At 36.4% G+C, this 25,847-nt stretch overlaps 1 protein-coding gene across 2 annotated transcripts in view; it reads left to right on the plus strand.

The window, feature by feature from the left end:
- RPAP2 (RNA polymerase II associated protein 2) overlaps positions 1-25,847 on the plus strand; it is a 101,527-nt gene that overhangs the window by 53,126 nt on the left and 22,554 nt on the right. For both annotated transcript variants that reach the window (XR_006296658.1, XM_043575566.1), the window contains exon 11: positions 9,284-9,352. Coding sequence is in view for 1 of the 2 variants with exons in the window: in XM_043575566.1 (XP_043431501.1) it covers positions 9,284-9,352 (69 nt within the window). In the remaining variant the exon portion in view is untranslated. The remainder of the gene's footprint in view (positions 1-9,283; positions 9,353-25,847) is intronic.

Here is a 25,847-nt window from a genome sequence, read left to right on the forward strand (position 1 = left end):
AAATATCCATTCACTTTCAACTAATGCGTTTAAAAACAACACTGACCTTTTTGTGTGCCAGAAAGGGATTCAGAAAACTGTTTTTCAATAAGCTGTGTACTAGAAGGATCTAAGATTCATAGTTTAGACAAATCTCAAAAAACTTTATCTTCCACCTCTAAAAAGGATCATTTGTACCACTTCATGTTTAAATACTTAGCTTTGTAGACTCAGGACTACAGGAGGGTTTTTTTCTTTCTTTTTTTTTTTTCTTTTTTAATATTTATCTATTTTGAGAGAGGGAGAGCACGAGCAGGGTAGGGACAGAGAGAAAGAGGGAGAGAGAGAATCCCAAGTTAACTCTTCACTGTCAGCACAGAGCCTGATGTGAGGCTAGATCTCACAAACCATGAGATCATGACCTGAGCCGAACTCAAGAGGTAGACACTCAACTGACTGAGCTACCTAGGTGCCTGAAGAGTTGTTTTAAAACATTCTTGTGGAGTCTTTTCCTGTGAAGCCTGACTAAACAGAATGTGTTTGGGGTGCCTCAATTTATTCAACATTTCTGTCTTAACATTTTTATTATCTTAATTAGAGATTACAATGAGATTATTTCATATCTGTTTACGTAATTTAGGTATTTTTCAACTCAAGATATTTTCAAGTGACATTTTTTTAATTCATCATCACAAGATGCCAAGAATTGCCCAATAGGAAATCTTCTTGAAAGATTTGTAACTTAAGTGGAAATAAAATTTAAATGTAGCTCTTAAAGCTATTAAAGAACAACCAAGTCAGTTTTTAAAGATCTAATTGGCATTAAACAGTGATTAATGAATTAGGTAGCATTCCATCTAACAAAGAGAAAGATGATCCAAGGGAGTATACAATTAGAAGGCTTTTATGGGCAGAAATGGGGCAGGATAAGGAAGTTACTAGAAAAGAAAGGATTGTTTCAGGCAAGGTCACATTCCCTTAGAGGGAAAGGCAAGGGGTCTTACCATGCATGTTACCTCATTAGTGGTGATCAGAAAATTCTAGACTGATTGGTTTAAAACTCTATTCCTGGGAGAGTCTGAAACTACAATTGGTGTTAAGTCTTGGTGGGGCTGAGCATAAGGAACTCCATTTGGGACCTTTTGTTCCTTTTTAACAATGGTTCTTTTCCTTTATATATACATAATACAGTTCTGGAAAGATTGAATTATGATGACAGGTAATCTCTATTATTCTGTCTTAACCTTATTTGAATTTATATAAACATTTTTTCCAGGGCACCTGGGTAGCTCAGTTGAGCGTTCAACTCTTGATTTCAGCTTAGGTCATGATCTCACAGTTCGTGGGTTCAAGCCCCATGTCGGGCTCTGCACTGACAATGAGGAGTCTGCTTGGAATTCTCTGTCTCCCTCTCTCTGTGCCCCTTCCCTGCTAGCTCAGTCTCTCTCTCTCTCAAAAATAAACATTAAAAAAAATTTTTTTTAATTTTTTTCCAAGATAACAGCATTCTCCAGAAAGTAATCTATTTAATGTATTTACTCTTTGAATTAACTGTTAATCTATTTAGCTAAATAATTAAAAATTTTTACTAATTGTTTTATACATAAACCTAATGGTTTTCACAGGCATCATTAATTACTGCGACATTTTATTTTTCTGACTGACAAAAACACATAAGGACTTTTTTACTTCATCTAGAATGTTTAGATTTGAAAGTGAATGTTCAGTTAATAACAGTAAATGTGAATGACATGATTGTTCTTATTACTGAGATTGTTAACACTTATTAGATATCATGGAAACTATGCAATCACAAGATCATTGATCACACACAAATGTAAGAATGCCAGAAGTGATGATCAGATTGGCCTCAGCCTTTGGAAGACTGACTAAATATTTTGCCAAATACCAAGACCAAAGTCAGACTTCTCTGCATCGGTCTTAGTGATGAAGAGAGAGAGGTTTGTTTTCTATCACAGAACCATGCACCCAAAAGAAAAACAAAAGTGTTTTTCTGCTGTCTACACTAATGATAATGTTTGAATAGATGTATACAATGTGAAGTACAACTTTAGGATTTTTTCAGGATTTATCAGGAAGTAAATATTGTATTAACAAAAAGGATAGCTGAAGGAAGATGAAGACTCTCATTGATTTTTAAAGAAGTTGTTATGCAGTTTCTTGCAAACAGTGTTTATTTAATGACCATTCTAAGGAAACTAGAAAAGTCACTAAGACACATCATAAGAGATATTAGAAGGAGACTTTTGATCTTTAACTACAAATACTAATTTTGTGCTTAAGTTTTACTCTGCTCATTTAGAATACATTAACAATTAAATTTACTCTGACTATATTTTCTAGTGCTGTTTTTATATAAATCTAATTGGATATCTTCTTTTTAAAAAAAGACTATTCATAGGGGCGCCTGGGTGGCTCAGTCCGTTGAGCGTCCAACTTCGGCTCAGATCATGATCTCACAGTTTGTGAGTTCGAGCCCCGCGTCGGGCTCTGTGCTGACAGCTCAGGGCCTGGAGTCTGCTTTGGATTCTGTGTCTCGCTCTCTCTCTGCCCCTCCCCCGCGCATGCTGTGTCTCTCTCTGTCAAAAATAAACATTAAAAAAAACTATTCATAGGTTCTCTGAACTTACTAGAAACCCATTGGAAATATTAGGCTACAAATGCAAGATTGCCCATTAATACTCTCATATGCCCTAGGGATTTAGGAATTTCAAATTGGAAACCACAGTCCAGGCCATTATTTTTGGCCTTCCGAAGCAGCCGCAGTAATAATGTTTGGTCCATGTCAGTATGTGTAGTCAGTATGGTACTCTATGTGCCAGGTACTTGGCATTTACATGTTACTTAATTTCCAAAAATAGTGACATTATCCTCATTTTACAGATAAGAGATGAGAGGTTAAATAATCTCAAATCACACAACTAGTATAGGCATACCTATATTACCCTTTGCTTTATTGCTTCACAGATACTGCTTTTTACAAATGTAGGGTTTGAGGCAACCTTCCATTGAGCCAATCTATCCATGCTTTTTTTTCTAATAGCATTTGCTCACTTTATCTCTGTATCATATTTTGGTAATTCTCATATTTTAAACTTTTTAATTGTTATATTTGTTATGGTACTCTGATCAGTGATTATAGCTCACTGAAAGCTCAGATGATGGTTAACATTTTTTTAACAATAAAGTATTTTTAATTAAGGTATGCATGTTGTTATATTAGGCATAATGCCACTGTGCATTTAATAGACTATAGTGCAAACATAGCTTTTATATGCACTGGGAAACCAGAAAATTCACTTGCCTTGCTTTTTTACAGTATTCACTTTGTTACAATGTTCTGAAACTGAACCTGCAATATCTTTGAAGTACACCTCTGGCTGAGTATCCTCTAAAATCAAGAGGATAGATCTTTAGTGTTATCACCACAAAAAAAAGTGGGGGGTGAAAATGGTAACTGTATGTGAGGGGATGATAGGTTGATTGTGGTGATCATTTCACGGTGTATGCATAGATCAAAACAAGTTGTACAGCTTAAATATATACAATTACTATGTCGATTATTCCTCAGTAAAGCTGAAAAAAAGTTTTTTTAATATGCCATTGTATCCCTCAGTAGTCATTAGTATCAAAGATATATAAAAAATAAGTCATTTCATTAATAATTTCTCTAAGATCCCAAGTAAGAACTGTATTTGAGAGGGTTCTGTTACCTATGAAACTAAGTCTTCTGTGTCATCTAAGCTAGCTGAGATGCAGTGTTCATCAGTCCTATAAGAGGTAGCTAACAGACTGCACATAGGGGACTTTCAAATGTCGTTTTCTACTTACAATTTATAAACTATTTTATCACCTTTTTCTGTTATTCCTATTGTGTAAGCCTAAGTCCTTTCCAGTTACTTTCTGCATTATTTACATTAAATTAAAATAAAACCTATGTGAAACAATATATCTGAGATTTGCTTCAGAAGTATTTACACTAGAGTGATGTTGAATATGAGGTTGTGTAGATGAAACATGATCGTCCAGGAGTTGATCATTGTCAAAGTTGTGATGAGTATATGGAAGTTTTATATATGTGTGAAATTTAATAAAATGGTAAAATAAACCAAAAAATTATGCATTGTTTTAGTGTTAGGGGATGTTTTAAAAACCTTGATGTTAATTAAGCTAAAAATTAATTAGCTTAATTAAAAATATTTACTCTTTAGTACCTACAGGTCAGTATTTATAGCTTTAATAAAAATTGCTTAAATTGGCTTTGCTGCTTTTTAGGAAATGTCAATTACTTAGAGTACAGAATTACCTCTAGTAAGATCACTCATGGGGTCTTCAGATTCTGGTAGGACAACTTCAGCAGGTATGTGACTATTTGTAGGCTCAGGCTTCTATGTGAAGTCTCCAAAAAAAAATTGCCATATTGACGACAATGATTAATGTTGAGAGATCTTTTCAGTCAATACTGGCAATGGAAAAGAGTTGGCAGAAATAACTATACCCTTCTCTTTGAAATGATAATCAATAATAGGAACTTGTAAAACAGTGATTCTCAAGCTAGTTGTGCATCAGAATTACCTGGGGAGCTTTTAACAGCTATACATGCCTGGCTCCACCCCTAGGGATTGAGTTTCATTTGGTCAGGTTGGGCCCAGACATCAGTATTCTTTAAAAGTCCCCCAGATGATTTTAATGTACAGCCAGAGCTGAGAGCCTGTTAGAACTTACACATAAAATAGCTTTTTCAGCTCTTTGAAAAATCTTCCCCTATGAATAGAGCTGTCCTTTCTGTTGAATTGCATCACAGTCATTTATCTGGAATGCTACTTTGATTTACCTACCATAGTGGTTTCATCAGAAGTTGCTTGGTAAAGATGCACTGTCATCAGTGTTGGGTCAAGAAACTTTTTCTAAATCAGATTTGAATTAAAATTATATTTTGATACAAAAAGACCTTGTCATATTTTCCCCAGTGCCTGAAACAGTGGTATAGAGCAGGCTCTCAATACACTTTTTGCTGGAAGAGTAAATGAATTCATGGAATGTTACATTTGCCTTAACTTAGGGAGGTTTGAATACAGTAGAAAAGCAATTTCTATTTAACTGTTTTTGCCATGTTTCGATTTACATGCTTATCCTTTGACCTTTTTTGGTCATATGCTAGCTTCTGTTTTAGTTGCTACGGACAAAGCAGTGAACAAAACAGACAAAAATTCCTTCTCTCATGGAACTATTCTAATAGAAAGATATGTAAAAATTTTAAAACAATATGTTTATTATTATATGGTGATATGCTCTTTTCCCTTTCTCAGTTCATTCTCTTCATTTTCTCCCCAGAAGCGGAAGAGGGGATGATACTGAGGAGGGAGATAGTTGTGATTTTAGATAGGCTGGTCAGGGAAGACCTCATGGAGAAGATGCCATTTGTAGAAAGATCTAAAAGTTGGTGAGAGAGCAAGCCATGTTCCTATCTCTGAAAATATATTAGGTGCAGCAGGCCTGGCTTATTCACAAAATATTAAGGATGTTAGTGAGACTGGAGAAATGAGCAGAAGCAAGAGTAAAAAGAGATATGGTCAGAGAAGTACAGGGCGGGGAGTGGGTGTGGTATAGATTATATAGGCCTCGTAGTTATGGTCATTCTTTCACTTTTCCTCCAAGTGAGATGGAGAGCAGTTGGTTGATTGTGGACAGAAGAATAACATGATATGACATACATTTTTAACAGCATCATTCTGGCTGCTGATTTGAGAATTGCAATAACAATAGATGGGCAGAGGCAGAAAGTCTGTTTAGGATGCTGTCTTGGTAATCTAGGCAAGAAATGATGTGGACCAAGATGAAAGGAGTGGAGATAATAAAAAGTAATCAAATTCTTTTTTGAAGATAGTATCATTGGGATTTGGACATGGGACATGATGTCCCATGGTTGGACATGGGACATCAAGAGAGCCAAGGTTAACCACAGGATTTGTGGCCTGAGCAACTGGATTCTAGAAGGATTCCATAGCCACCCTATAGAGGTGGATCTGTCTGCAAGAAGACTTGGTTTTGGGGGAAGAAGAGGAGCTCAATTTTATCTATGCTAAGTTTTGAGATGCCTATTAGATAATCAAGTGGAAATGTCAAGGAGATCATTACATACAGAAGTCTGGAATTCAAGGAAAAGAACCAGGCTAGAGATCATAAATTTGAGCATTGTCAGCACGTAGTTATCTAATATTTAAAGCTATGAAATTGGATAACATCACTAAGGGAATGACTATATAGAGAGAGAGATGAGGGACCCAAGGGCAGACGCCGTGGAGTAATCCAAAATCAGAACTTCTGAAAGAGTGCAGAGTTCCTCCTCTGTAAATTGCCTGCTTATGTATTTTGACTGTTTGTTTATTGGCTGGGGATTTTTTTTAAGACTATTTTTTTAAGAGCAGTTTTAAGTTCATAGCAAAATTGAGAAAAGGGTGCAGAGATTCCCTATAACACCCCTTGCCTCCACACATGTATAGCCTCCCACATTAGCAACATCCCCAACCAGAGTTACGTACTTGCTTCAGTTGATGAGCTTACATTGACAACATCATTATCACCCAGAGTCCATAGTTTACATTAGAGTTCACTCTTGGTGTCAAATAATCTATGGGTTTGGATAAGTGTATAATGACATGTATCCACCATTTACTAACATAGGGTATTTTCACTGCCCTAAAATTCCTCTGTGCTTCACTTATTTGTCACTCCCCCCACGCAACCCACCCTATTCCACACACCCCTGGCAACCAATGATCTTTCTACTGTCTCCATAGTTTTACCTTTTCCAGAATGTCATGTAGTTGGTATGTAGCTTTTTCAGACTGGCTTCTTTTCACTTTAGTAATATGCATATAAAGTACCAACACATCTTTTGGGAGTTTGATAGCACATATCTTTTTAGGGCTGAATAATACTACTAGATGTACCACAACTTATTTTTCCATTTGCCTACTGAAAGACGTTTTGGTTGCTTCCAAGTTTTGGAAGTTGTAAATAGAGCTGCTATACACATCTGTGTGCAGGTTTTTAAAGTCATAAGTTGTTGACTCCTTTTGGTAAATACCAAGGAACATGATTAGTTTTGTAAGAAAGCACCAAGCTCATCCAAAGTTCCTGTACCATTTTGCATTCCCATCAGCAATGAATGAGAGTTCCTATTGCTCCACGTCCTTATAACAGAGCCGTACATTTGACTAATTATATCATGATGTCAATGTGGATTTATCAGTGTAGCAAATGTATGACCTTGGTGAAGTGACTTTGATTCAGCATTTGGTTTTGTCAGTGTTCAGGATTTGGGCCATTGTAATTAGTGTATAGTATCTTGTTTTAAATTGCATTCCCCTTGAGATGTGATGTGTCTTTTTATGTGCTTATCTGTCATTTGTTTATCTTTGATAAGTCTGTTAAGGTATTTGGACTGTTTTGTAATTGGGCTATTTATTTTCCTACTGTTAAATTTTCAGAGTTCTTTGTATATTTTGGGTAACCATCCTTTATCAGATGTTACTGGCTGGTTTTTTTTTCCTTACTGATTTATATCACTTTTTTATTTGGAGTAATTTTTCCAAATGCTTTATGAGAAACTAAATTACTACAGTGTATATTGTTGTCATCAATTGCTGAGTGATAGAGTTAGAAACTGATTTAAAAACTTTTTTTTGATAAAGATCTAGTCTTCGGGTGTGGAGTTTGGTGAGCTCTTTATAGATTTTGGATACTAGCCCTTTGTCCGATTCGTCATTTGCAAATATCTTTTCCCATTCCGTTGGTTGCCTTTTAGTTTTGTTGGTTGTTTCCTTTGCTGTGCAGAAGCTTTTTATCTTCATAAGGTCCCAGTAGTTCATTTTTGCTTTTAATTCCCTTGCCTTTGGGGATGTGTCAAGTAAGAAATTGCTAACCCAGTGAAGAAATGGGCAGAAAACATGAATAGACACTTCTCTAAAGAAGACATCCGGATGGCCAACAGGCACATGAAAAGATGCTCAACGTCACTCCTCATCAGGGAAATACAAATCAAAACCACACTCAGATATCACCTCACGCCAGTCAGAGTCGCCAAAATGAACAAATCAGGAGACTATAGATGCTGGCGAGGATGTGGAGAAACGGGAACCCTCTTGCACTGTTGGTGGGAATGCAAATTGGTGCAGCCACTCTGGAAAATTCCTCAGAAAATTAAAAATAGACCTACCCTATTACCCAGCAATAGCACTGCTAGGAATTTACCCAAGGGATACAGGAGTGCTGATGCATAGGTGCACTTGTACCCCAATGTTTATAGCAGCACTTTCAACAATAGCCAAATTATGGAAAGAGCCTAAATGTCCATCAACTGATGAATGGATAAAGAAATTGTGGTTTATATACACAATGGAGTACTACGTGTCAATGAGAAAGAATGAAATATGGCCCTTTGTAGCAACATGGATGGAACTGGAGAGTGTGATGCTAAGTGAAATAAGCCATACAGAGAAAGACAGATACCATATGATTTCACTCTTATGTGGATCCTGAGAAACGTAACAGAAACCCATGGGGGAGGGGAAGGAAAAAAAAAAGAGGTTAGAGTGAAGAGAGCCAAAGCATAAGAGACTCTTAAAAACTGAGAACAAACTGAGGGTTGATGGGGGGTGGGAGGGAGGAGAAGGTGGGTGATGGGTATTGAGGAGGGCACCTTTTGGGATGAGCACTGGGTGTTGTATGGAAACCAATTTGACAATAAGCTTCATATATTGAAAAAAAAATATCTAGTCTTATAATTTATTGTCAACTCTTATTTCTATAAATTATGGATTATAACATTTCTTCATTGCCTCCTGCCAGCCTACCACAAGGTAGAAAGATACTAAAGATAAATTAAAATCAGAAATTGCTTATTACCTTGTTAGCTTATTTAATGAAATGTTGATTAGAGGAAAATACAGAAGAAGATATGTTTATAGGGAAGTGTGTGTCTATTTTAATAAATTATGCAATTTAGTTTCCCATGTTGTTCCTATACTCCCATCTTGTCTAACAGTAATATTGTTATAAATATATAAAAGTAAGACTGGAGCACTTTCTTTTGAGATGGTCATTATCCAATACTGAAGATTAAGCCACAATATGCTATTGACTCCATCAAACATAAAAAGAAAAGAAAACAGTGCTCTTTGGAAATATGATGTTATAAATCTGATTTTATCTAAAAATAGAAGGTTCTTATATTTAAATGTAACAATCCTTTGGTAAACTTTATCTTCCTGTCTTACAGGTTAACAAATAGAAATATTATACACAAACCTGCAGAGTGGACCTTAATTGCTGTGGTGTTGTTGTCATTGTAAGTACTATTTCAGATTTTAACTCTAAATAGTAAATAGAATTTTGATTGGGGAAAAACAAAGTTGTTCATTGATTTTATAAGCATCATGAGAAAAGATACCTCTATTTTGTGCCTTATTTTCCTGTCCTATATGATAAAATAACTAGTGTAAAGTGATATGCCAGTATTTTCACAAGATTTAATTATTCTCTTTATATTTTTTACCGTATTTTCTTCCAAAGGCCTTTATCTTTGCAAATATGATTTGTTATATTTTGAAAGAGAACAACTCCATGTGGAATATATATGGAATAGCCCTTTAATTTCATTTTTAACAATGCATTTTTATTAGCATTGAATGGGCCTCGTTTTATAACTGTAATTTTACCAACATATCCAATGCTGTTTCATTTGTCTCAGCATTAATCGCTTTGGGAAAGTTTTATTTTCCAAACTAATGTACATCTTTAAAATCAAACAGATTAAAGGAACTAAAGTAGATAGTACAGAAGCATATATAAAACATTTAATACTCATTCACCTTTTAAGAAATCACTGGTGGTTTCTAAAGCTGTCTCTCGGTAGGGTTAAAACCTTCTAGTAAGTGTAGTGTTTTTCAGCTTGAATTGCAAGTCTTCTTTTGAGGACCATTCATTACTGCATTACTGTTGCTACTTGGAGCTTGTTAAGTCATTGAAGCCCATAGGACAGTGAATACTTTACTGGACACTCATAGGTCAAGAAGTGTTATGAGCCAACCTCATAGCATCTCCAGCCCTGCTCTCTCTTTCTTGATATTTCTTCAGTCTGACATGTTACTCTGGCTTCACTGTCCCAAGGAAGGCTGTGCTGGGAGGCATTAGAGTAGGCTTCAGTGAGCCAACATCTGTGTCATCCAACCAAATACAACTCACAGGATTCATTAAATCAGAACACAGAAAATAACTTTACTTGAATGCCTTGATAATAAATTTTTTATCAGCCGTAAGAACAAATCTTTTGTCATTTCTACTATTCAGGGTCCCAGTTGAATTGGTTATTTGTGAAACAGATCTTATTAATATTTTAGAAAGTTCTTTCCATTTTATGAAATTTGTAAATATTTTGGTCACTGGCAAAAAAAAAATATCAGTAACTCTGCTCACCCACCATATCCTATGCCTGCCAATAAACCCTCATAGATAACTGTTTAACTGTACTTCTGCAATTCATTATACTAAAGAGGAAGTAACTTTTTTGGTTGACAAGTCACAGGCCTGGGCCAAGCAGTAATCTCAGAATCTTGCTTTCTAAGCCAGTAACTGGAAGTATTATCTTAATGAGCAGCTGCTTACTGAAGACACACGTTATTAGGTCCTACTTTTCTTTTTGTATCAAACTCTTGACACATATTGTCCAAAATGTACAGCAATGAACAAAAAAAGTATATAAAATGAAATAATAAAGACTGCTGTTAAAATTTCAAATTATTCCCTACAAAAATAAACCTCTAGTGTTTGATTTCAGTGTGGCACAAAATATTGAAAGCTTTGCTAGTTGTTTTATGCACTGACTTCCCTAACTTTGGATCTAGTATAGGGAACCTCTTATTTCAAGGGTCAGTGACCCATAAAAATAGTAACTTAATTGAATTCAAGAAAGAGACTGCACATCTTAGTTGCATTACATGTTGCACGTTACACAGTCAGTCTTGGGATAGCAGTAAACCCTGTTTCCTTTTCTCATTCACCTTAAATTCTTACCTTTCATTATGTGTTAACCACTATCTAGATCTACCTGTCTTTCTCCTAATTCTTTGTCCTTTTGATACCTGGACCTGTAAAATCCTGCCCAGTTAGGGCTCTTTCAGCTTCTTTTAAAATCCTTGGTCACTGTAGACGCCAAGTCAGCTGCTTCTTTCTTGGGTTTTGCCCTTCAAATATTATTTTCTCACAATTCTAACTTTTGCCATTGCCCCTTCTTGCAGGCTATTTCTGATCCCTTCCATTTTGCTTTTGCACCTTCTTTATCTTCACTAGCTGAGTCTCCTTATTTTTTGGTCATCAGCTCTAAGACTTTTGTCTCCTGTCCCAGTATTATTTTATTTATTTCCTCTTTTCTAAGGAAGTCCCCTTTAGCTTTTCATATTTCTTCCCCCAAGAGAATCTCTGGCTCAATTTATAGCCCCTTTCATTCTTAGCCTATTAAAATACTACTCCCATTTACTTCTATAAAGTATAATTATACTTTAGATTTGTACCTCTCTTTCTGCCCACTTAACAGTTCACAATTTTGGGAAAGGCATTTTGTCATTGGGGGAAGAAAAAGCAGGCTTGAGGACCAGCATTGGATAAAGAATCTTAAACACAGTGAAAAATTTGGAGACTTTAGTACCCAAAGAGACATGCGCATAAACAGGTAAAGGAAGTAATACTCACACATCTGTGGACCAGTAACCCCACCACTCAGCCTTTTAATTTATTGTTGCTAAAACTGATAATAGCATACATGGGATTATCTTTTTTTTTTTAATTATTCTATGACTTAGAAAACCTTTGCATCTATTCTCAAATTTCCAATGAAACTTGTTTAGCCGTTGCTTGCAGATATTTCTGGAATTCATGTTAAAAGTGAACTCCTTACAAATCCTTATAGCTAGGAAAAAGATTCTGAATGGCAGTTGTAGTCACTGAAGATGAGTGTAATAAGATAGTATGTTAATTATTATAACAATAGTTCTATTCTTTGTATACTAACATTGCAAGGTTTTGTTACTAATAGCACTTGTTTAGTGAATGAAAGCTGTTTCAAAATTTTTCTTGAAAACCACTTTAAAAAGTATACATTTTATTAGTATGTTGCTGTGCTGGCTCCAGTCTAACTCTTGCAGAGGGGGAAAAATCAATATTTTAGGCAAAACATGATAGTCCAGAAGAAAGAAAGAAGGCTGGTTCTTGAATTTTTACATCTGTATGCTCAAAAGTAAATGAGGTGTTTTTGTGTCAAATCATATTTTGCTGGTAACTTCCCTTGCACTTTCACAGGTGTATTAACATTTTAAAAATTTGAGGGGCACCTGGGTGACTCAGTTGGCTAAGCATCCAACTCTTGATTTCAGCTCAAGTCATGGTTTAGTGAGTTCGAGCCACACATTGGGCTCTTGCTGACACCTTGGTGCCTGCTTGAGATTCTCTCATAACAAATAAACTTAAAAAAAAATTGGAACCACAACATGCAATTTGTCAGTGTATACTGATGGGAATTTTATACCAATATAATCTCAGGAAGAAATTGATCAAATTGAGTTGTACACTTCATCTTTGCACACTTAGTGAAATACACCTATCTATAAAAATAAATCATGACCTATTGCCATTTCATTTAGATTTTTCACAAATTCCATACGACTTGAATAGCCACTGTGACTACAACATTTATGGATATATATATTTTGTACTCAGACCTTAAGTAGTTACCAAGAGCACACAGAAAGACTTTTTAAATCAGAGCTTAAACAGTATACACTTACTTAACAGTGAAGAAATTAATTTCCCTTTAGTCCTTTCTTATTTCTTTAATAAATGTTATGATTAACAAAGATTCTCAAGAACTCCTTACATAAAACATCTGTAATACTGAAAATTGACCCAGTTCTTTTTTTGTTGTTGTTTGTTTTTAATAACTCATTAGAAATATGGTAAAGTAACCTGGTAATTGGTGTTATGCTTAAGCACTTACAGTAATTTTTTATCTTAGCTGAACTTTATCAGACTTTACTCTTATATACTGTATATTGAAACAATACAAAGTTGAATCTGCTTTTGCCACAAAAATAATGCTCTAATATTAGACTTTTTCCACAGTCTCAGTGCATGGTTTTTCATAAAGATGTGTATAAATAGATAGATAGATAGTCTGCTATAAATATTTTAGTGCCTACATACAGTGTAACGCTAGTTAATGAATTTATATAATTTTGATGTGTTTGCCAAATTAGCAAGCATAAAAATTAATGACATTAAAGTGCATTTTGTGATGCCTCCTCATAATGATATCATATTTGTTTTTGTATTCCTCATAATTCTCATCCTACTCTTAATACAGGAAAAAAACAGAAACTGTAGGATCGCTTTGCATCATGGTCTCAGTACTCAGGATATTCTCCTTGAGAATATTTTGACTGGTATTTTGTGAGAAGATTTTATAGCCATAGGACACCCCCATCAGCTTGATCCCTTCTCTCCTTTTTCTCTTCCTTTTGCTCTTAGTCTTCCCAAGTCATCTTTGACTTCTCATTATACTTCAGCCCGTAACACAAGAGGGGACTGTGCAAATGTTGACTTAAAGCTGACAAATAGAGAGAAAGGTCCAGACTAGCAGCCAAAGAGAAGCCAGATAGAAGTCTATGGAGAAGCAAATTAACTGGCCTGACTTACTTTATGTACAACCCACATGTGAGAAATGAGAATCAGTTTCCTCAGTGTCCTTTTGTATTTAAAATACTACTTTTCCACCCAAGTTAACCTTTGTAAGTAGCCACTACTTTGTATTATGATAATCTGAGGTTAATTGTAGCATAGGAGTCAGGTGTCTTTTAGTGCGTAGCCAGTTAGGGGGTATATGTTATGGTCCATGGGAATGATTTGGTTATCTAATGAAGGAGATGAATACTTTTTATTACCTAGAAAGAAGAGAAGGTAGAGAGTGACTTCTGGTAATCTAACATGGATACATGCTCTTCCTAGTTTTATGCCCTTGATGTTCTCTAATGGAAAGCTTTCAAGATGATCTCCAAAAATATCTGCTTTCACTTTATTTATCTGAACTGTCTGTTTCCAGTGAACTATGGCCCACTTCCTAGGCAGAGACCATGCAATAGTATATTCCTCCTAAAAGCTTTCAGTATTCCTATCGTTAAGGGAGTAGCATGTAAGTCCTGAGAAATGGTATTTAAACAAGCTCAACTTGACCATGATCACTAAACAAAAGCCTTCGCTGGATATGGGCAGCCACTTTAGGTAATCATCATACACATAGACACTCAGGAGAGTCACTTCCCTAGGGTACCAGGCATGAATAGAAAGATGTGACTAAGGCTTTTTGCCTCAGCAGATTTTTTTTTTTTTTTTTTTAGCCTACCCATCACTAATTTCCTTAGAGAAGTTTGTGAGCATACCATGAAAAATGAAGACGTAGTTCCTTAGAAATTTTTTGGTTCTCAGAAGTATTCTAAGGCCTTTCTTCTAACATTTGGTTCTAAGTAGTTAAGACCATATAGTGGAAGGTCATTGAAATAACTTTTTTTTTCCATATAATTATGGAATTTTTTATATTTAACTGAATTTTTATCAAGATATAATTCATATAACATAAAACTCACTATTTTATAGTGTACCATTCTCTGGGTTTTAGTATATTTGTTATATTATGCAGCTGTCACCACTGTCTAATTCCAAAGCATTTCCATCATTCCAAAAAGAACCCTCATACCTGTTAGCTTAGCCCCAATTTCCTCTTCCCTCATCCCCTGGTAACCACTAATCTGTTTTCTGTCGCTATGGATTCTGAACATCTCATACAGGTGGAATGATATAATATGTGGCCTTTTGTGTGTGGTTTCTTTCACTTAACACAGTGTTGTCAAAGTTAATTAACACTGTAGCATGTAACAGTACTTTGTTCCTTTTTTTGTATGAGTAATATTCCATTTTATGGATATACTACATTTTATTTATCCATTAATCAGCTGATGGACATTTAGGTTGTTTGTACCTTCTGGTTGTTATAAACATTTGTGTGTAAGTTTTGGTGTGAACATGTTTTAGTTCTCTTGTGTATACACCTAAAAATAGAGTTACCATCATATGCTAATTCTATTTAATCTCTGAGGAACTGCTAGCCTGTGGAACAGTGGCTTCAGTGTTTTACATTTCCACTGGCAATGTATGAGGGCTCCATAGATTGAACTATAAAGGTCTTCTCTTCTTGCCTCAAAGCCAGTAGTCATTTTAGAGGCTTACATTAACAGTTTTTCCAAAACTTAAATATGCACATTTTGATTGATTTTAGACCTTCATGGACTTGTAATATCTATTTCTTATGTTCTGGGAATTTCTACTTAATATGCAAAATGACTACCTACAACCGCCCCCTGCTTCCAGAATGACCATAGTGTTGAATATGAGACCATATAAATTGAATGTCTGAATCGTAACGGGTGGCATATTTTTGGATTCTTCAGTATCCATAAAATTCTTTGTTTTTTTTTTCCCCTTGTGTAAATCTTGGATTTGTTTATCTTATGATGTTTACTATCACAGTACCATTGTCATTGTGAAGTTTAAGTGTTTGTTTACTGATGATTAAACAATAATTAGATTATTTCTAACCCCCCCCCCATATTTATTGCTGAGAGATATTTTTAAATTGAAGTAACTGTAGGAATCCAGATCTTTTCTAAAGAAAAAATACTTGTTTAAATTTTTAACCAAAGCCTACTTTCCTCAGTGATTTTTCCCCTCAGAATTCCTTGTAATTTTGGCAAGTTTATAATGGTTAGTGTTTTTATCCACAAGTAGCTGAGAGTCCCCAACCTCAAGCCACAGTTCACTAAGGATCCATAGCAAAAGGGTGTTCTGTCTAGCTTCCTCATCCCAAGCAGCAGCAGTGGGAACATTGGTGACAGCAAGTATCAGGCAGTACCTGGCCCTTGCCAATCACAACCTTGACTTGCAGAGTCAGTCTCCACATCTGTCAGTGACATTTTGACATCCTGAATGAGCTCACTGAGAGGACAAGCCAGGAGAGGCTGGGAGTCAAGAGGCTTTAGGACACTGTTACCCCAGCCTCAGGGTTGGGCACTGTAAGAGTGAGATCATGGTTGCATATGGACACCACTGGTTGGTTCCATTTCAGTTCTAGGGCATTGAAAACAAAAGTTAAAGCCACTATTCTGAAAGAATTGTTGCATAACAACAATTATGAAGAAAAACTTTTCCAACCCTCATCTACAAAGCTGCTCTATAGGTTTGTCACAAACAGGATTTAGATATAAAGTTTAAAGTCACGATAGCCCAGCCCTTTAAACAAACCTGTATGTAATATATCACTACAAAGTGAGTTACAAAGAACTTGTTTGCTTTGAATTAGAAATATCAATGGAAAGCATCCCTGCTTCCTTATTAATAGGTAATCCTAAAGCATTAAATACAAACATTATCAGGACATAAACCATCTGTTATAAGAAAAACATTTTATTTTATTTGGCTGGCATAGTCTTTTATAATCAAAGTTTTTATCTCAGTTTCCTAGATAATAGTTATGAAGTAGAAAGCCCATAATGGCATACTTCTTCAGGGTATGTTCTTCTTTTCTACCTATTTTATTTTTCTTAGAATTCCTTAATAGCCTCATCTGCCTCTTGATTTTGGGACTTTAACTTTGTGCCTAGGATAAAAGTAAATGCAATTTAAATGTATGTAAATAATTTTTATTAATCATTTTTAATAAATGTAGTTTTTTTACCATACAGACTACCTTTAGCTACACAAGGGCCTCTTAAAACCCTAAATTCAGTCTCATTCTGGATTATATCCTGGTTGTTTTTTTTTTTTTCTTGTTGGCAAAGTGAGAGGTTAGGCTATATCTGGGTTAAATGAACTTAGTGTGAATTCAACTATGAGATAATATATGTAAGAAATTATTCTAACGCAATAGGCCAAAGGTTACTGAAGGAGACAGTGAGGATGAGTATATTTAGTGTAGGAAGCAATTTAATTTTGCTGATAGAGCCATAGTAACACTGCCTCAGTATTATTACTTAATGATCTTAGTCATTAAACTTGCCAAAGAAATGCTTTGAGTGATATGGCTAGTCACTCTGTGGAAAGATTACAGAGCACTCATTTAAGTCACTGGGAGGAACACACCCCCCCATTCCCCACCCCCAGGATTCCTTTACTGTCTTTCTACCTCAGAGTGACATTATATTAGCTGACATTATATTGCTTTCTTCATCAAAGCTAAGGAAACTGCCCTGTACAAAAGGAAACAATGGAGTGGTTTAGTACCTCAGCATTATACTTAACAGTAGTGAAAAGCAAAATAAAATGGGTAAGCTGATTATTTTAATGTAAAAATATGTTTTAAAACTAATTATGCTTACAGAATCATCACTATGATCTATGGACCTCTTTTCCCTCTTCTACATTATTATCCTTTACACTTTATGTGGGAATAAGTGCTGTCAGTGAATAGGGATGTCTAGAAAGAACTTTGATGTGAGAATTTCGAATTCTTTGTTCAGATCACATTTAAGGAAATGTTTAAAGTGGTTCTAGAGTAATGTTTTCCTTTTTTACTTCCTACTTTTTTTTTTTATTCACTGATGAAAAGATCTCAAGTGTTCATTGATAAATCTTCTTTGAACTAGATATTGTAGGGCGACCTGAGTTTCTTCTCTGAGATAATATCATCTTATTATTAGCTAAAGAATTGATAAGCACCTGCCTTGTAGCTCTGATTTTTCTTCTAAAGAGTTGGTTTAGTCTTTTTTTTTTAAATGTCTATAATACCATGCCATGACAATCAACATAAGTAGAACCCATATATAGCAGAGAAGGAAATGAGACCCACACTTTGTTGTAGCATTGTAACTATAAATTAGTGTAGAAGCTGGCATCTACACAATAATTGAAAAGGTTCCAAATAGTTAGAAATCTGAATTTAAAAATAGACAATGTTTATTGAGCAGCTGCTTCTGGTAAGACTGTCTCTTAGGCTCTGTGGGGGATACAAAGGTTAAACAAAGCCTCTGCACTGAAAGACTTTACAGCCTACTGGATTTTGAGGAAAAGGGGATATGAATGTGTACAATAAAAAGTTAAATGTATCATATGGACAAAAAGGAAACATAGACTTGGGAGTTCCAAAGAGACTAAAGATCTGGACTAAAAAGATTTAATAAAAAAAAAAAGAAAGTTTCATAGCAGCGGGCTTTGTGTTGACCCTCCAAAATAGAAAGGGTGTCAAGAAATAGAAATGAAAGGATGAGGGCATTCTGGAGGTACTTCTAGCATGAAAAAAAAAAAAAACAAAAAGCAAAAGATTTCTTGAAGAGTACAAAATAACTGGAAAGAGTGATTGGAAAGTTGGGTCTATTACAGAGATAGATCTTTTCATGGCAGATAAACTTACTTCAGTGGAGAGTGAAAGTCATTTTTTTTTTTAACATTTATTTATTTTTGAGAGAAAGTGTGAGAGGGAGAGGGGCAGTGAGAGAAGGAGACATAGAATTGGAAGCAGACTCCAGGCTCTGAGTTGTCAGCACAGAGCCTGACGTGGGGCTCAAACTCACGAGTGGTGAGATCATGACCTGAGCTGGAGTTGGACGCTCAACCGACTGAGCCACCCAGGTGCCCCGAAAGTCATGTTAAGTTTTGAGCAGAGTACTGTCATGAAGCCCGTGCTTTAGGAAGATCAGTCTTGCAGAGATCTAGAGTCACATCTGATTGTGTCTTCTACCCTACACCAGTATTTCATCCACTTCCAATTGCTCTTAAAGAAAAACTTATTACTGTGGCCTATGTGGCCCTGTGCAGTACAGCCCCTTCTTCTCCAGCCTCCCCTCACACCACCCTACCTTGTTCTTCTCCTTCCCAGCACACTGACCCTCTTTCAGCCCTTCTCATCACACTCTCTCACCATAGGACCCAGGCTGTTCCCTATGTCCAGGACCTTCTTCCCTCCCCTCTTCGTTTGGTTAATTCCCCTTTATCTTTTAGAACTTGAGGAAGTGTTTCTTCCTCAAGAAATCTTTCTTGACTTCCCTGACTAGAGCAGATATCTTTACAAATAGGGTTGTTGTTGTTTCGTTTTTTGTTTTGTTTTGTTTTTATAACACCATGCACTTATCTTTCCTACACTGTTCTGTTTTCAATTTTATTTTTAATTGCCTGACTACTTGATTAAAATCTGCCTCCCTCATTCAACTTGAAGATTTTAGGGGCTGGTTCTTTGTCTGATTTTATTCACCATTATACACTTAGCTTTGTGTTTAATTATAGATTCACAATAAATATCTGGCAGTGAATGAGTGAATGTATGAATGAGGTTAATTAGGAAACTATCCTTCCTTGCTCTTTGTTGACCCCTTCCCTCCTGCCTACAACTGCTTACTCCTCTTTAAAGCTTAAAAAAACAAAACAGAAGAAACAATTTTATCCTTTGTTCTTAACCTCACTGACCCCCTCAGACTATCATCCATTCACTGGACAAACTTCTTTAAGAACTAGTGTGCTGTCAGTGATTCCAGTGCTTTTCCTTAATCTCGTGCATTCTTACTCTTGCCCACATCATTTATGAAATTGATTTTCTCCGACTCCACTAGTAACAGCCTAGTTAACCAAAGAGCAATGAGGCAGTGAACTAAAATGATTACAGTGAGAATTAAATGGGAGAGACCTGTAGATGATAAGAGACATTACAACTCGAGAATCGACAAGTTTTAGCAATGTGGGAGGTGGATAAAAAACAATGTCAAAATATAGGCACACTTCATTTTATCAGGCTTCACATTATTGCACTTTGCAGGTAATTGCATTTTTTGCAGATTGAGGTTTGTGGCAACCCTGCACTGAGCAGGTCTATCAGCACCATTTTCCAACAGCTCGCCATCTGCTCACTTCGTGTCTTTATGTCATATTTTGGTGATTCTCGTAGTATTTCAAACTTATTATATTTACTATGGTGACCTATGATCAGTAATCATGACTCACTGAAAGCTCAGGTTATGGCATTTTTAAATTATTTTTTAATTAAGGTGTATATGTTTTTAGACATAATACTGTTTCACATAATAGGCTACAATACAGTGTAAACATAACTTTTATATGCAGTAGGAAACCAAACAATTCCTTTGACTTTATTGTGATACTCACTTTCCTGAAGTGGTCTAGAACCAAACCCTCAGTATCTCCTCAGTATGCCCATATTAAGACAGATGACTGGGAAAATACTGGTGCCTTTAGGGGAATGGGGAGGGGGAACTAATTTTAAGAGATGGTGCATTTGGGGCACCTGGGTGTCTCACTTGGTTAAATGTCCAGCTTCAGCTCAGGTCATGATCTCACGGTTCATGAGTTCGAACTCCACATCGGGCTCTGTGCTAACAGCTCAGAGCCTGGAACCTGCTTCAGATTCTGTGTCTCCCTCTCTCTCTGCCCCTCCCCAACTCACACTGTCTCTCTCTCAAAAGTAAACATTTTTAAAAATTTTAAAGAAAGAGAGAGAGATGATTCATGTGATTCAATACCTGCTCTTCAAGCACTGAGACTATTCTTGTTCAGTTTAGGGTTCAGGCAGATTATTTAGTTGGGTGGTTCCCCAGTTAGGTAGTTGAAAATGTGGAATTGGATCTAAAGAATGATAAGGAGTTCACCCATGTCCAATGCCCAGGCTCAGCGGCCACTCTGTCCAGAGTTGGACCAGCACCCTAGCGTGGACCCTGAGCACTATGGGAAAGGCATTAGCACCCAGGGGCCACGACACAGTTTGCTGGAAGGAAACTTGGGTACATCTGTAAGGAGAGGAATAGGATGGACCTGAGGAGAAGCAGTACAGGAGGGCATTGTGGATCCTTTGGAACCAAGGACTGGAATGCACATGTAAGACCTCTACCAACTGAGGGTTTCACAAGCACACTCCTTTGCCAAAATCTTGGTGAATAGCCTTTCACTGTACAATTGTGTCTTAGACATTGTGTTACTTGTTGTCATGATCGTGCTTGGCTGGATGCTTTTTTTTTTTTTTTTAATTTTTTTTTTTTTCAACGTTTATTTATTTTTGGGACAGAGAGAGACAGAGCATGAACGGGGGAGGGGCAGAGAGAGAGGGAGACACAGAATCGGAAACAGGCTCCAGGCTCTGAGCCATCAGCCCAGAGCCCGACGCGGGGCTCGAACTCCCGGACCGCGAGATCGTGACCTGGCTGAAGTCGGACGCTTAACCGACTGCGCCACCCAGGCGCCCCTGGCTGGATGCTTTTTGTCTCACTTGCATGTTACATGGGCACATTTCTGGAGTTCATGCCTCCAGCTCTGAAGTGGAAAGAGAAGTGGCCTATTCAGTAAATCAAGGCATGACTGAGGAGCTGGACTTTGGATGAAGAACCACAACTATAAGGGTTCAGGATACTTATATCCCCCAGGAGGGACCCTGGTGGAAATAAGCAAAGTTGATCCTAAAGTAATGCAGCTCTGAAGCTCACCTGACCAGCTGTACAGTTCCCATTGTTGCAAATCATTTTGTCACATTTTATGTAAAAAGTTAACAAACATTAAAAAAAAGTGGTAAGGAAAATCAGATACCTAGATTTTGGAGTAAGCACAGAAATGGTGACTTGGCAGAGATAGAGGGTGTTTAATGTGGAGCCAAGATGAGATAGAACCTGTGGAACAGCTGCATCCATGCCAAGGATGCCTAAGCACTACAGAGATAGCAGAAAGAGGAGGAAAATGGGCATTTTTGAACATCAGCTATGGGCAGCACCATACTAGGTTCTTTACATACGTTATTTTATTTGATCTTCACAATCCAGTGAGGTCAGTAGTGGTGTCCCACCTACCAGAGGAAGAAACAGACTCTTGGAAAACAAGTACTTTGTCCAAGGTCACACCTGGGACTCATACTCAGACCTTTCTGACTTGAAAATGCGTGCGTTTTCCTCAGCACAATGTACTTCAGAAAGGTATGTATCCAACCAGAACACTGTCAAGGAATCCAAAGCAGGTGTGAGGTTTAAGAAAGAAGTGGTAACTACGTTTCTGAGAACCAGGTATTTATCCTCTGTTGAAAAAAAGGCTATGGCTTTGGCAACTAGGTAGGTGACCTTCAAGAAAGCAGTTTTGTTAGAATGATAGGCATTGAGACCAGATTGCAGGGGTTGCTGTAGTAGACAGTTGTAGCATATGTTGACCATTCTTTTCATATGGTAGCCAAAAGAGGAAAGGGAAGCAACTATAACCTGATATGACATGGTAAATCTTCAGAAGACTTCTCAGGATAGTGGAGGCTTGGGCATGTTGGTGGCAGGGGGCAAGGAGATGTCAGACAGGCAGAATTGGGAATACTAAAAAGATACAGGGTAATTGACAGGATACAACCCATGAAGAAACTGGGAATGTCATCAAAGGCAAATTTGCCTATTAATTTTTCTTCTCTAAACCCTGTCACCCACCTCTCTTTCCCACTTTTTCCTCCACATGTTTCTCTCTCCTTGCCTTGAATGTGAGTAATATTTGCTAACATTCTGCTTCTGTACAAAAGTGAATGAACCAAACCTTATATATTTCTTCTTCCAAAACCCATATGGGTATTATTGCTCCATTACTTGCTCTGATTGTTATCCCACTCCACCACAGGTCAGTGATCTTCCCTAGGAGAATTAATTTAAGGCAGCTTTTCTAAGCTTGACCTAAATATAGCCACTATGTTTAATTCTGGTGACTAACTTTTTTTTCATATTCATGATTTTCACCTTCCCTTTCTTCTCATCTTTCATGATCCACAAATCATTCCTGGGGACTTACACGTGTACTTCATTCACACACACACACACACACACACACACACACACACACACACACACAGACATGTTTCCAAATGAAAATAAGAGGCTTTCCCTTCATCCAGACATTTTTGTTTGGACAATGTGTAAGCAGTAGTAAACCTGGAAAGGTGCCTACAGTAAGTGAGGTGAATTTGAAACTGTTTTCTTACCAAAACATAATCTCCTTCAGCCAAGGACGGTGTCTAGATGACTTTGTCTCCTTAGTGCCAAGCACTCGACATCTCAATCTGGCACTTATTAAGTGAAGTACTCAGTGAGTATTTGTAGAATAAAGCAAATGAATGGAGGGATAGGAAAGACTTGGATAAATTATTATTGATGTTACGTACTTAAACACAGAATTGGTAGCACTGGTAAAATTGCATTGCACAGGAAAAACAAAATAGTTGCTTACGATTATGGGTGAAAGGAAGGACAGTGACCCTGTGTCTCTGTAATGATTCATATTTTCCAGGGTGGGTAGTCTGATAAGGGTGTGACTATTTAGCCTAAAAATAATTGCTACTTTTAACCAAATCTAGCATTGCTTTTTTGCAAATAGATTTTTATAAAATCTTGAATAAAATTAATGAAAAACAAAGCTAGATATAAACATGAGATTGTTTTTTAATTCCTATAATTATAAAATTAGTGAACATTTAAATTTTTTAAATGTTTCTTTGATTTAAAAACTTGACTGATTCCAAATACTGCTTTTCTCTTACCTTCCATGAACTTACTCTTTTATCTTCTGTGGACTGATAAATGATAAAATAGAAGAATCAGTTATAGAGCAGTTAATCATCAAGTATAGCATGGCACTAAATCCTTTATTTATCTGGTGCATCACAGACACAATTCTGGAGAATTCTTTAAATGTTTTACATGTTGGTATTTGTTCGTTGAATTGGAAGAATTTATCAAATATTAATGGGTCCTAATGGAAAATTTTACTCTAGAGGCAAACTCTTTCTTTAACTAGCTTTATGAGTGTATTTTATTAACTAATCTTGCAAACTTGAATGAAAGTTTTAAGGAGAAAAAATGATTATTCCCAGGTGTATCGAGTGTTTGTTAAATTCAAGATCCTAATTGCCTAGTGTGTTTTTCCTCTGTTGTCTTTCAATACTTCCGTGTAGATTGTTTATTATAGAGACTTAACACCTTTTTAATATTCTTCCTGCCTCTGACTTTTCTCATTCTGATAGTTCTAGTTAACACTAAAGTAACATAGTTCTTGGAGGCAAAATTCAAATGTTTCCATTTTACTCCGTGTTTAAGTATTTTTATAAAGCTTTAGAGAAGATTTTAAGGCCAAAGGGTAAAACGAGTCTTGATATTATATTACTACTGTTTGTGTTGATCCATTATCCATTTTGAATGAGGAGTTTGAGAGTTAGCTTTCTTTCATTTTAGTACAACTAGAAAAGGTATACTCTGTCTTAAAACATGGACATATCAAAATAGACAAGTCTTAATACTGAATATTCCAGTGGACCAGAAGTACCTAGAAAACTACTGCAAACTGCTTGGTGAACACCTACGATTTCTGTGGAAGTGAAACCATGTTCTAGTAACTGAATTACCTGTATTATTTCTGAGTTCTATTTATTTACTGATTTTTTTTTTCCGTTGAGTTTTTCGGGCCCCACATTATGATGTTGTTTATCACATGAAGGTTTTTAATTATAGTGAGTGGCAAATCAGCTGCACTGCAAAAAATGTTTTGTAAGAATAAAGCAATCACCAGGTTATAACTAGTATTCTTACGATTTCATTGCAGAGAAATATGTTGCTCATCTGACAAGAGATTTACAGAACTTTTACATGCTCCCAGTTCCCAAAACTATAAAACTAAATGCCACTAACAAATTCTCTGCAGCTAAGGTTATACATTACGATATATGGTTTACCCTTGAACAACATGGGGTCTAGGGCACTGACCCCTGCCCCCTCTAGTCAAAAATCCACATAAAACTTTTGACTCCCCCCCCCCAAACTTTCCTAATAGCCTGCTCTTGACCAGAAGCCTTACCAGTAACATAAGCAGTTGATTAACACGTTTTATATGTTGTATGTGTTATGTACTGTCTGTTAAAATAAAATGAGAGAAAAAATTATTAAGAAAATCATCAGGAAAATACATTTACAGTACTATATACCTTATATTAAAAAAATATGCGTATAGGGGCGCCTGGGTGGCGCAGTCGGTTAAGCGTCCGACTTCAGCCAGGTCACGATCTCGCGGTCCGTGAGTTCGAGCCCCGCGTCGGGCTCTGGGCTGATGGCTCAGAGCCTGGAGCCTGTTTCCGATTCTGTGTCTCCCTCTCTCTCTGCCCCTCCCCCGTTCATGCTCTGTCTCTCTCTGTCCCAAAAATAAATAAACGTTGGGGAAAAAAAAAAAAAATTAAAAAAAAAAAATATGCGTATAAGTAGACCATGTAGTAGTACAAACCCATGTTGTTCAGGGGTCAACTGTACATTAAAAGTAGGAATAGATATGTATTCTTTACCCAAGGGGAAAAAATGTACATTTGGAAAAAAAAAACCTCTTTACATAATTGGAAGAAATACATAATCCTTTATATCTGAGATTAAGATGAGGAAGTAGAGTCAGCAAATGTTGATTTCTCTTTTGAGAAACTTTATGATAAGGGTAGGAGAGAAATTGAACAATTTGTTTTGAAAGGACACTAAAGCATGTTTAATAGGGTGTGGAGAAGGAGCCAGGAAAGAAAAATAATCTGAAATTGAGAATGAGATGGAGGGGTAGATATATACCATGGAATAGGGTCACAGAGGAGGCACAAAGAAATGGGATCATGGTCACAGGCAGTTGGAATAGCTTAAATAGATGGAAGAAAATAAGTGAAGAATAATGTGGCTGTAGATAAGTTTGTAAGTAGCAGGGAGAGACTGTTAATCACG

The sequence above is a fragment of the Prionailurus bengalensis genome, chromosome C1 (genome assembly GCF_016509475.1).
Source record: "Prionailurus bengalensis isolate Pbe53 chromosome C1, Fcat_Pben_1.1_paternal_pri, whole genome shotgun sequence".
NCBI lineage: Eukaryota > Metazoa > Chordata > Mammalia > Carnivora > Felidae > Prionailurus > Prionailurus bengalensis.